Here is a 12,170-nt window from a genome sequence, read left to right as displayed (position 1 = left end):
ATTGTAATCAGTGTTAAGTATAGTTTACGGTTGTGAAACATAGATTATCGCGTTAACTATGGTTTACGGATGTAAAATATAGATTAACGTTGTTAACTATAGTTTACAGTCCGTAAACTATAGTTTACAATCGATAAACATAGTTTATCGACTGTGAAACTATGTTTAGCTCATTTTTGTGAATTTGGCGTGCCATAGACGTTGACTGTGAATTTCAGGGTCTCTTTCTTTCTGCTTCCTGATGAATGGGACAAAAACTATCAAAATTAATGCAACTTTCAAAAATCGTCACATTGTTTGCATGATAAAAACATGCAAAGAGTCCTCTACCAAATCTTGAAATTTTATGACCCCAGGCCCAGGGTGTTTGAGTTGGGGTACATTAAGATCTATTGATAGTGAAAATGCATAAATTCGGTGAAAGCTTCTGCTCTCCCTCAGTATAATTATCAAAAAACTAAGTGCAATGTTATTCTGAGCAAAGGTGCCTCTCTCAAAATATTGAATATCATGGGCTCTGGGTAAGGGGTTCTGGTACTAGGGCAGGGTATTTTTGATTTTATGGTAAGAAGGCATTCTTTTCTTCCCATGAATATTTGGCAGACCTAGTCACCACATGCATATGATTAGCAAGGGTGCCTCTTCCAAAATTGTAAAATTCATGGCCCCTGGTAAGAAGTTCTGGGGTTGTGACACGGGTCTCGAAATTATAGAGAAAAATAATTATCTTTTAAAAACTTCTCCTCAGTCGTTGAGTAATTGGCACATGGTTATGATGAACTTTCCAAATAATAGTAAAAATTCATTGATTTTTTGAAAATTTTGGAAAAAGTAGAGTACACATCTTAATTTTATTAACAAGGCTTTATTAGAGAAATTTCATTATTTGCTCTGTTCTGGAAGAAGTTATTACCATTTGCTATTCACTTATGATAATTAATTGCTGTTTATAATGTAACTAATAGTTAAACTGCAGGGAAATACAATTCAAATGTATAATAAGAATTTAAGTTTTAAATGGTCAGGTAGACTTGTCTTTAATAGATAAATAAAAATATGAGATGAAATACTTTTTTGTATATGAAATGTTCTTCAATGACCATGCGAGGTCAGTTTGAGAGGGAGTGAGGAGATTTTTTGTGCTCAAGCACTCTATTGTTTGCTAGACTTTTATTTCCTTGTGACAAAAGAGGATGAATCACTGACAAGTACATATTATAGAAGTAAACATTAATAGATCTACTTTCTGGTCTGTAACAGAGTAAACTAGATTGTTTTGTTGATCCCTGAACAACATATTTCTGTTGATATCTGAAATAATAGATCTAAGTCAAAAAATTATATTTTATGAAGAAATCTTTAAAATAAATACCATATAATTATTTTTATACATATATATGTAAATCATAAAGAGGAGTAACTCCTGGTGTCCCACGTAATAATTCAGAAGCCACCTGTTAAATATACACGTCATTAGGTAAGAATAGAATCGAAAGTAAAACCCAACTCCATGATTATATTTATCTTGGTAAAGACTGGTGATTCATGTCATACCAGGGACTTCACCATAGCAGAACACAGTTTATTTGAAGGTAAGATTTTCAGCTGTTTTGTTCAAAATGATATATCGATCTTTATATGCATCGTGGATATGTATGTACCTCAGCTCGGCAACAATGACATGGGCTAGCATATACGTATATATACAAAACATGCTAAATCGAGCTTCTATTCTATTAACAATAATCTGAAAATAACACGTTTGTCTTGTCAATATGATTTGTATTTTATTTCTTTGTTATTTCTTTGTTATCAATCTTTATCAATTTTTCAATAAGTAATTTATTTTTAATAATAACTTTCAATTTATTTAAGTCTATCACTTAATCATATTGACCTTTGGGCATATCTTAATCATCACAATAAGGGATTAACGAAAGGCTAGCTGCTCCAGATTTTCAGGTTGAGGGACATTTTAAAAAGTTAAATAACGACAGAAAGAAGGACAGAACAAGGAATGTTTCCTAGAAATAATACAGGACAATTAACTTTTAATCAGTTTTAAAACCTTTTTGACAAGCATTGTTCAGAATGTGTTGTTTTAGTAAAATTGTTGAACTCAACACAAAAGTAGAAATTTTAGCGAGGATTTAATTTTGGCATTATTAGCGAGGTTGATGAGATCGCTTAAATTGAACATCGCTAAAAATAAATTGCATTTTATTTGTAATAGCTTCTTTAATATTTATTTTAAAATCGCTAAAATAACATCTCGCTAAAAATAAATTACCAGTTCTGAAGGACAGTTTGCTAAATTTGCCTCTCGCTGAAATTTCCACTTATACGGTAGAACATAAACCCTGAAGCTTTACACCGGGGGGGGGGGGGGGGGGGGGGTACGTATTTTCGAAGGGGGGTCAACAAAGTTTCATTACGACATCCCAGCTCTTCCTGAGATTTAGGAGTGTAAGGACTGTGTTTCTCAAAGAGAGAGAAACACAATTATCGAACATTTTATTTTTTCTAGAGTTTATAGATGACGAGTGTGTTGCAACATGTTTACTACTATAATACAACTGTAGGTCTTTGACTATCAAATTTCTAGCAAATATCATTTTATAAATAATACACTTACAGTAACTTTTTTTTTGTTAAAAGTTATTTTGAAAATAAAATTTTAATGTCCAGACATGAATTGCTATATTCATGCACAGTTGCAAGATGCAAGAATCTTTGTTTCACTTTCTCAACAGATGAATTTTTATTTCTTTAGAAAAATGCTGCAGGCTGAACGTTATCTTCAGACAAAACTAAAATCTTACTACAAAATCCTAGAGGATCAGAGTAAAGCAGTACCAAATGATGCCAGGCAGATCAGATACTGTAAGTACATCACCAGATTCGCTTCTCATTTCGGAGCCGAGCGTTGTGAGGTGGTAGGGAGCACAATAGAGGGGACACGACTCCGATCTCATAAAGACGAGGGAGACTATGATTATCTGATCATATCAGGAATCACCATTCCTGTAGAGGCTTTAGAACACAGAGAAGACGTTCCATGTTTTGTACGCGTACTCTCAGATAAACTGAAGGTATCTTTCTCTAGTGACCTTGTGGTAGATGGAAAGTACCTTCATAGTCGTATACTGAAATATCTGGATAAAGAAGCGTTTAAAATAATCCGGGGGTTATTTCATGTAATCACAGTTCCCACACAGAAGAAAGGCTCAGAACACATGGAATTCAATCGAGAGGCCAAACCTGGAATGACCCAAGAGCATTTTGCTGGTGTTGAATTACTGAATGAAAGTAGTTCTGGTGGCAATCATTATCAAACAGAAGCAGATGATCGTAGATATACTGGAAACACGGATCATTATTTTAAATCAGTAGTTGAATCCAGCAATTTAACACCGAGCATGAAGAACCTTCTAATTAATCTGGTCAATATGATTGCTGAATCGACACCACAAGATACTGCGCTGTTTCACACTTTCGGTGGATTGATAGAAGCGGTTTCGTCCTCTGAAGTGGGGAGATCTTCATCGCCGCAAAAATTGCGTAAACACGACCTACAGGAGGGGGCTGAAAACCCTGATGGAATGTATGACGAATCTGCTCGAAAATGCATCGTGAGGTTCAATTATAAAAGCAGCAAGGATTTTATTGCCGCCTTTCTAATTGAAGGAAAGCTAAAATGTCTTGAAGAATGGAAACAGCGGATGATGAAGAGAGAGACGGTATTTTGGCCGAATCCTGAGACTGTGGAAAAGATATATAATTCAGAGGTGTATATTGTGGCCAAACCAGCTATTGTGGAACCAAAGCAGTCAATTGATTTCTGTCTCGGGTTTAATCAAGCAGAATTAATTTTAGCACATTCTCTGGGTGCTGACCAAAAACTCTGCCTGTTGCTTTTGAAGTCTCTACAGAAAGGTTTTCTGGGAAGTTTCTCCAAGACTCTGACAACTTTTCACTGGAAAACTGCGTTTTATCATTCCTGCGAGCAGATAGACTCAAGCCTCTTTGATCGGAAATCAACTTTACTTTTGGCTCTTAACATGGTCCTATCTTATATGGCGGAATGTTTAGAGAAGGGCTATCTGAGGCATTATTTCATAGAGAGCAATTTGATAGCACACATTTCACCAGAGGAGGCTACTGGAATACGAGAAAAAATCAACGAAATCATACAGGATCCTGAGGTCCCCTTACAAGTTTATTTTGATAAGACAGATAAGGAAAAGAAACAGACAGAATTAATTTCAGAAAAAGAGTTACGTCAAGTAAAACCAAATGATTCCGAGTCAGCGAAAAAGTCAAAGTCCCATAAACTCATCGAAATGTGGTCCCAGTTTCAGGAAGCATCAAAGAGCGATGATTCCAAGTTCAACAAGGCGCTTCTGGATACTTTGTATCTAGTTCTCGAAGAGGAGACAGACTTTGACGTCAAAATACCCAGGACCTCTACACAAAGTGGAGGGTTACCCCAACTTTTAGCACAAGCTGCTCAATATAGAACGGGAAATTTTACAGACAGAGAAGAAAAGAAAAAGGCTCTTAACGAGCTTAGATCTAGTGCTTTACAAATGTTGTTTTCTATGTCGAAAAAATAAGACATTGTCCTCCTTACACGGTTATAGTGTATTGGTTATTTGCCTACAAGTTAACTCATGTATACTTTTTCTTTCTTAATATGCAGGCATTGTCTTTACTTTCTCTTTCATTATTTAAGGTCATTGTCTTTACTTTCTCTTTCATTGTATTTCTTGACATCTTGCCAGTTATTTATTTACATGTACCATGTTTTTTATACTGCCAGTGATATTTAATTAAAGGTACATATGTTATTTGAAAGCCATAAGATATTATTACTCAATTATGCTCCACTTTTTTATGTTATTATATGCATTAATTTTTTAATCCTGTTTATATATTTTTGTCTTATTATATTGGTATACAAATAAATGGAGACTTCAATTGAACTGACTCATGTAATTGTCAATAATTAATATTTATGTCATATGGTCATGCTGGATATATCTCCAAAAATCACACAAATTCAATTTGAAGAAAAAAGAATAATTTGCAAGGGAAAAGAAATTATGATTAAAACAAGAGGCTTATGGGCCTCATCGCTTACTTGTGTAACTTGGGTGATGCATTTCTTTACCAGATTTCCCCTCTTGTTATACCCATTGAGCCCTCCTTCCCTGTCATGATTTTAATACTTTAGAATCTAACTACCCCAGGATGCTTCCACATAAGTTTCAGCTTCCATGGCGCAGTGGTTCTTGAGAAGAAGATTTTTCCTATATATTTCGATGTAAAACTTGGATTATCTATTGTGGCCTGCCCTACCCCATGGTCGTGATTTTAACAATTTAGAATGCATTTATTCCCCTTAGAAGGGAACTAGGCCAAGTCATTTTTAACAATTTAAACTCCCCGTTACCCAAGGATGATTTGTATCAAGTTTGGTTAAAATGTCAAAAGTTTACAGACAGACAGAGGAGGGACATCGGGTGATCAGAAAAGTGTAAAGATAAAACCACATTCTGATCAACTAACCATTTTACATTATTCAACAAACAACCAACCACATGAACACTCGCCAACCATCATATCAGAGTGCACTTGCAGGTCTAAATGCCGAGACCTGGCCAAGTTCAGAAACAACAGTGCCATGTATGGGAGCATCCTCAGGTAATTTATTTAGTCAAATTTGCTCTAATCATGACCTTGGGGGAAGGGTGGGGCAACGATGGGTGATCATAATTTTGCAAAGGATATAGAAATAGTAAACCTCCTCTCAAGAACAGCAAAGCTTTGATGAATTATTCCATGAATTTCAGGTAAGGTAGATTTAGATTTGTTCAAATCATGATCCAGGATGTAGGGAGGAGCCACAAAGCCATGATCAGTCATATTTATATGAAAACATCTCTGAGTAGAGTAGATTCAGATTTGTTCAAATCATGCCCCCCCCCCTCATAGGGTGGGGCCACAATGGATGATCAAATTTTTATGAGTAATCAGGTTGTAAGGAAACAGAATAAGAATAATTATTACTCTGATTTATCAAGATTCTACAATTTTATTTACACATCAACAAAATAGTAACAAGTTATTTTAAGTTAACACCTCTTTTTCAAGTTATTTTAAGTTAACACCTGATTTTTTGTCAATAGAGAATTTCAAATTGTCACATATATCCTTTGACTTTGACCATTCAATTCATGATCAAGCAGTAGCTGTTTTTTGTTGTGTTTGTTTAAACTGTTCGATTCTCTCTAATAATGCGGGCCTGAAGTGTCGAATTAGTCCCTGTAAACAAAGGAAAGGTGTATTATAAGTAAACAATGAAAGTGAAAAAATAAATACAAGTAAACAATACCAAAGATTACACATATATAAGTAAACAAACCAAAGTGTAATATCATTTTAAAATAAAGAATTGACAACTTGAACACAATAGATTTTTTTGATTATTTTTGATAGACTTCTCAGAATTTTTATATATTGACAATTTTTTTTATCTCTTTCCTATGAGTAAAACAAGAGCCACATACCTGTACAGGCCAGGCAGCCCCGTCCCCCAGGGCACAGATGGTGTGACCCTCGATCTGTTTACTGATCTCATACAGCATGTCTATCTCCCCCTCCTTAAAGTTCCCAGTCTCTACAAAAAATAATCAGATATGTCTCTGTTTTCTCTTTTAATATATTTTACAATATAAAAGACTTGATAAGAAAAAAAATTGTCAAAAACATGGAGTCAAAAACTTCTGTGAATTTGTTGTTTACACTGTATACAAAGTTATTTTTCATACATCATCAAACATCTCAAGCTATTATCTTTCTGTATAATAAATTACAAAATAAAAACTTGGTAATGATAATAGAGGAATTTTACTGGACTTACCAAAACGTTTCATGATCTTTGCCATCCATCCAACTCCTTCTCTGCAGGGAGTACACTACAGAATAGAAATAACAGTGTAAGCCACAAATTTCTCAAACTAAAAGTGTATATTATAAATTTTCATCTGTAAATTTACCTCGAAAGACATACAGATTAGAAGTTTTACCTGACCACAGCTCTCGTGTTTGTAGAACTCGATCAGTCTAGAGATACACCTGATGACGTCTGCGTCTTTGTTCATGACGATGACGGCCGCCGTCCCCAGACTGGTCTGAGCTTGTACCAAGGCATCAAAGTCCATCATTACGTCAGAACACACACTGTATCAACATAAAATAGTACTTAGTATGGTAACCGGTCTTTCACTTTTGTATATCACATTGGAAAATATTACATACATTTCTAAGAATATTTCCTACAATATTGTTTACACATATGACATATTTGTTTCTTAAGAAGTTAACTCTCTAAACTTTAATACCTGATAGGTGGATAATCACATCTTGAGTCTTGGATGGTTCAAAATTCACAATATCATTCATATGAAACTTTCAAAAAAAGGGTAGGACTTGCAGTAACTGCTCTCACCTTTTAGGGATGATGGGGGTGGAGGACCCCCCTGGAATGATCCCCAGGAGGTTGTCCCAGCCCCCGATGACTCCCCCTGCGTGCCTCTCTATCAGCTCCCTCAGAGTAATGGACATCTCCTCCTCCACTGTCACAGGGTTATTGACGTGGCCCGAGATGTTAAACAGCTAAAAAGAAAAAGACATTCCCGAGATGTTAAACAGCTAAACAGGAGAACAGAGAGTGAGGATTTCATGTGTATAAATTTGTTTGTCAAACATTCTACAGTAGATACCTGTATAGGGACAGGTATTGAAGATGTCATTTTTAAATTTGTTTATCATAGGTCATTCTACTGAGTTTGTAAGATACATGGTGAGACATAAGGGTCTTTATTTCCTATTTAACTTGTAACATGAGCTTTGCTTGGTTACAGAGTCAAATTTCCATGCACCCGACTTGAGCCGGGTGTAAATAAAACGTAACGTCACAATGCATACTTTCTCTGATGAAAACCAAATAACATGACGTCATGATGCATTGTAGTACGTAGTTATCTTATCGATAGATTGAGACAAGTTGATTAGACTCTGATGTTTACAAAGAATTTTCATGGATACATAGGAAATAAGTTCGTTTTCCAGGTCCAATCAAGGGTGTATGGGGATTTACCCCGGGTTGTATTCCATACATCCTTCAGCCTTCGTCCTCAGGTTGTATGGAATAAAACCCAGGGTAAATCCCTGTACACCCTTGATTGGACCTGGATAACTAATATTGCAAATAAATAAGAACATTTTGTTTTCCATATACTGACTTACTTTAGTTCCCCTGTTCCTCTCCCTTCCAAAGGAAGCAAACCATTCACCTCCTCTCCTACAGATTGCCTGAGAACAAAAATAATGTTGAAACAATTAATACCTGATTAATGTCCAATTCTTGTACCTGCCCCTCTTTTATACCAATCAGATAATGTAATTCTTTTATAATATCATACAAAAATTCCTTTTAAATGACAATCAGTGTCCTCTAGACAGCTGTGTAATACTTACGGGAGCCACGGCCACGGTCTCCACATTAGCCACTGTGGTGGGACATCCAAACACCCCTACATCTGCTGGGAATGGGGGCTTCAGACGGGGCTTACCGGCCTTACCCTCTAGGGACTCAATCAGGGACTGTTAAAAGTTAATATAAAGTGTTAAAAGAGTTTAGTTATCATTAATATTTTTAAATTAAATTCTTCAGATCTCATATAATTTTACTTAAACATTTACTCTGTTAAAGAATTTTTCACAGATTGGAACAATGAAGAATGATTGCTATCAAAATTATGTACAAAGTTTAAGGAAAAAGTCTATATTAACAAATGTAAATTAATCTATTCATACATGTAAGCATAATAATAAATGGCTCACACCACCAGATTCAAGGACCTAACATTAAATAAGGACTTTACATGTTGTACGATAACTTACAGTTTCCTCCCCGCAGATATAGGCTCCAGCTCCGCGATGAACGAAGACGTCAAAGTCGTACCCAGAACCACAGGCATTCTTACCCAGCAGTCCAGCGGCATAAGCCTGTAGTTATATTACACATTATTAATAAGTGGTCATTAATGAGAAGTAGAAGGGGTGAGAATTACTTGGGTGACAAAAATGTCTTTTTTAAGTTCTTCGATACCTTCCACCTTTTGATATATTGTTTTTTTCTTTCTTAAAGTATCACTGATCAAGATTTCAAGATTTGCATTAAGAAGAAATGATCAACATCATTAACAGATACACATATCTGACAGTGGAATTTTCAACAAGAGAGCACCTGTTGAGTTAACTAACCTCATTGATGGCAACCTGTAGGTTAGACGCCTCGTTATAAAACTCTCCTCTGATGTAGATATAGGCTGTAAATACAGACAAGGGTCATTAGAATTTCTCTCAAACACAGCAACAATCTCATTAAAGTAACGCATACATAATACTAGTAGACACTGCCTTCAAGACATTTTTCTCTGAGGCAAGTACTCTCAGAGTAATAAAAATATCCCTATTTTCATATGGGGAGTTATTATAACATCTGTTTTTTCAACAATAATTGACCTACAATATTTTTAACATTAAAAAAAAACAGCTTTAAATCCTACAAATGGACAAAATAATCCACAATCCTGCTGTTACCTGCACATGCTCCCATAGAGCGCCCAGCCACCAGACACCCCTCCACTAACTTGTGGGGGTCGTGTCTCATGATCTCCCTGTCCTTACATGTCCCTGGCTCTCCCTCATCAGCGTTCACCACCAGGTACTTAGGCCTAAAGATAAGAAGGCCCTCAGTCATCAGGAAGTGTTATTTCAAATACACAGACATCTAAATGACATCTACACAAATATACAGTTAAACGTCAGTACCTTGAACACTATCTTCAATACCAAGAATTATGTCAAAGTGATTTGGAAGTCACAACCTTTTATTCTTTAATTATTTTATGTCTGATATATCAAACCCTAATATATCTTGATTCTTTTTAAAATCTCTTCAAGATGGACATCATAAAGTTTGATTGTACTCTACCTAACTACCTTAGACATCATATACATGTACTATGAATCATAACAGATCCGTTACCTGCCATCGCTGGGCTTGTTCATGAAGCCCCACTTCATCCCAGTGGGGAAGCCAGCCCCTCCCCTGCCACGGAGACCTGAGGTCGTAATCTCTTTCAAGATCCACTCGTGGCCCTTCAGGAGTATTTCCTTTGTTTTGTACCAGTCTCCCTGTGTTACATGTATCAAATACAGAGTGTTATCACAAATTCACTGCTTATAAAAATGATCATTTATTTCAGACTCTGCTTAGATATAGAAATGTTAACTAAAAGTTTAGAACATGATAATGTGATAAATTAATAACAATAAGACTTATTTCTTCATATGAAAACTATGTTTTTTTTGGATTTCAGAAATATATTTTGAGACTTAGGCAATAATATTTGTGTGGATCAATGTAGAAATGCTTGTGTATAAATGGTTGATGAGACTTTCAAAAATAAAAATCCCATTGTTACTATTCCATTTATATATTCCAAGTTTTGCTTAATGAAAAATAAAAAAAAATAATCTCTACCCTAGACATGGCACCCTTGAGTTTCCAGTCATGTCTGCCATACAGATTTGTGAAGATTCTGTCCTCATCTTTTAATGGTCCATATGTACTCTACAAGGAGAACAAGTATTTTTATAAATATAAAGGTAGAGCATATATATACTCTACAATGACAACAAGTCAAAGTTTTACAACTATAACGATTTTGCTTAACAAAGTTCACTAGAATTTTAGATCTTTAAACTTTAAATTTTTTAACTTGCTGAGCTCCTAATTAGCTTCAATGTTGAAATTACAAGGTATTTATAGATTTGATTTGAAATTCTCATTATTTGTGTGGAGTTTTTGCTATTTCAGATGCTTACTTTTTGAGTATCAATGAAAACTTATAGGAATTGTTTATTAAAACATAATATTAATAGCTGAAAGATTAATAAAGGTACAGTATAACAATTTCCAAATTTACCAGCTGTTTACTCTGAAAAAGTATCACTTTCATATATAAAAAAAACAAATAAATAGTAGAGACCAATGCATTCTTACCTTACATCTTTTCTGGACAATAGCTAGCTGAGCCGGGGAGTTTTTAATTCCTGAAAATGAGAAGAGATACAGTTAAAGTGTCAGAGTTCACTATTTTGAACTAGGTCTAGATCCTTTTCTGCTCAAACTGAAAATGATACCTTAAACAATAACAATTAATTTCTAAGATACTGGAGATTTTTTTCATCATCTAAGTTGATAATTTATTAATACATTTTCCCACTTAAAATTTACAGCAAAGTGAAGTAATTTAGTGACATAAAATTATTGACATAACAGAGACAATTCGAGTAAATTAGAATTTTGTAGTTTTTCTGCATTATAATCGAGGTTTAAAACATCAATTATCCTTTGCCAAATTAATAAAATACCTGAAAAACACGAAAGAGATAGTGGTACTCGGCTCAAGCTAGCCATATTTGCATAATAATTTTTTATGCTGTCCTTCGAATGGTTTTGTAACTTCTTACGTCTTTTCAATGTTTTGTAATGAAGAGCGTAATTACAAAGCAAAACCAGCGCCCTACTTTTTCCCGGAAAAGTTATTTAATAAGAAAAAAAGCAAAGCAAAACAAATTAACCTAGAGACACACTCTTATTTAGCCAATAAATTTTGACGAACATTGAAAATGGAAAAATCAAAGAAATTTAGCGGCAAGTGTTAAATAAATCAAGACAAAAAAAAGAGATATGATTGAAGGAAAAACGAGTACCCTTGTCATTTTTAGAGGCGCCCGTGTTTGCAAGGAGAGTAGTATAAGGGGTCTAGATAGGACCGCATTCTGATTGGCTGAGAGAAATCATGTGATCAGTTTTGATTGGTTGAGGGGATAGGTGGGTCAACTGAGTGCAGTTCTAACCCTAACCCCTAGCCCCCTAACCCCCTAGCCCTAACCCTAACCCTAACCCCCTAACCCTAACCCCTAACCCTAACCCTAACCCTAGCCCCCTAACCCTAACCCTAACCCTACCCCTAACCCTAATCCTTAGCCCTAACTCCCTAACCCTAACCCCTTAGCCCTAATCCCTT

General features: G+C 35.2%; 2 protein-coding genes across 2 annotated transcripts; one reads left to right on the top strand and one right to left on the bottom strand.

Annotated features, from left to right (window-relative positions):
- Window positions 1–1,419: 1,419 nt before the first annotated feature.
- LOC134255099 (uncharacterized) lies at window positions 1,420–4,665 on the top strand. Its single transcript, XM_062737613.1, has 2 exons — window positions 1,420–1,592; window positions 2,774–4,665. Exon 2 carries the CDS (start codon window positions 2,778–2,780, stop codon window positions 4,614–4,616), a length of 1,839 nt encoding a protein of 612 aa, XP_062593597.1. The 5' UTR covers window positions 1,420–1,592; window positions 2,774–2,777; the 3' UTR covers window positions 4,617–4,665.
- A 1,400-nt stretch (window positions 4,666–6,065) lies between these two features.
- Window positions 6,066–11,621, bottom strand: LOC134255100 (NADH dehydrogenase [ubiquinone] flavoprotein 1, mitochondrial-like). The gene is made up of 14 exons (XM_062737614.1): window positions 11,512–11,621; window positions 11,141–11,190; window positions 10,619–10,708; window positions 10,121–10,269; window positions 9,673–9,806; window positions 9,334–9,398; window positions 8,971–9,075; window positions 8,545–8,670; window positions 8,314–8,379; window positions 7,514–7,680; window positions 7,092–7,245; window positions 6,926–6,980; window positions 6,573–6,682; window positions 6,066–6,327 (listed from the first exon to the last, which is right to left on the bottom strand). The coding sequence occupies exons 1-14, from the start codon at window positions 11,555–11,557 to the stop codon at window positions 6,244–6,246; spliced, it is 1,401 nt and encodes a 466-aa protein (XP_062593598.1). The 5' UTR covers window positions 11,558–11,621; the 3' UTR covers window positions 6,066–6,243.
- Between the last annotated feature and the right edge of the window lie 549 nt (window positions 11,622–12,170).

Source organism: Saccostrea cucullata, unplaced genomic scaffold (assembly GCF_032062105.1).
Source record: "Saccostrea cucullata isolate Sc308-1 unplaced genomic scaffold, CSIRO_AGI_Scuc_v1 ctg16960, whole genome shotgun sequence".
NCBI lineage: Eukaryota > Metazoa > Mollusca > Bivalvia > Ostreida > Ostreidae > Saccostrea > Saccostrea cuccullata.
This window is presented reverse-complemented; position numbering and strand designations above follow the sequence as displayed.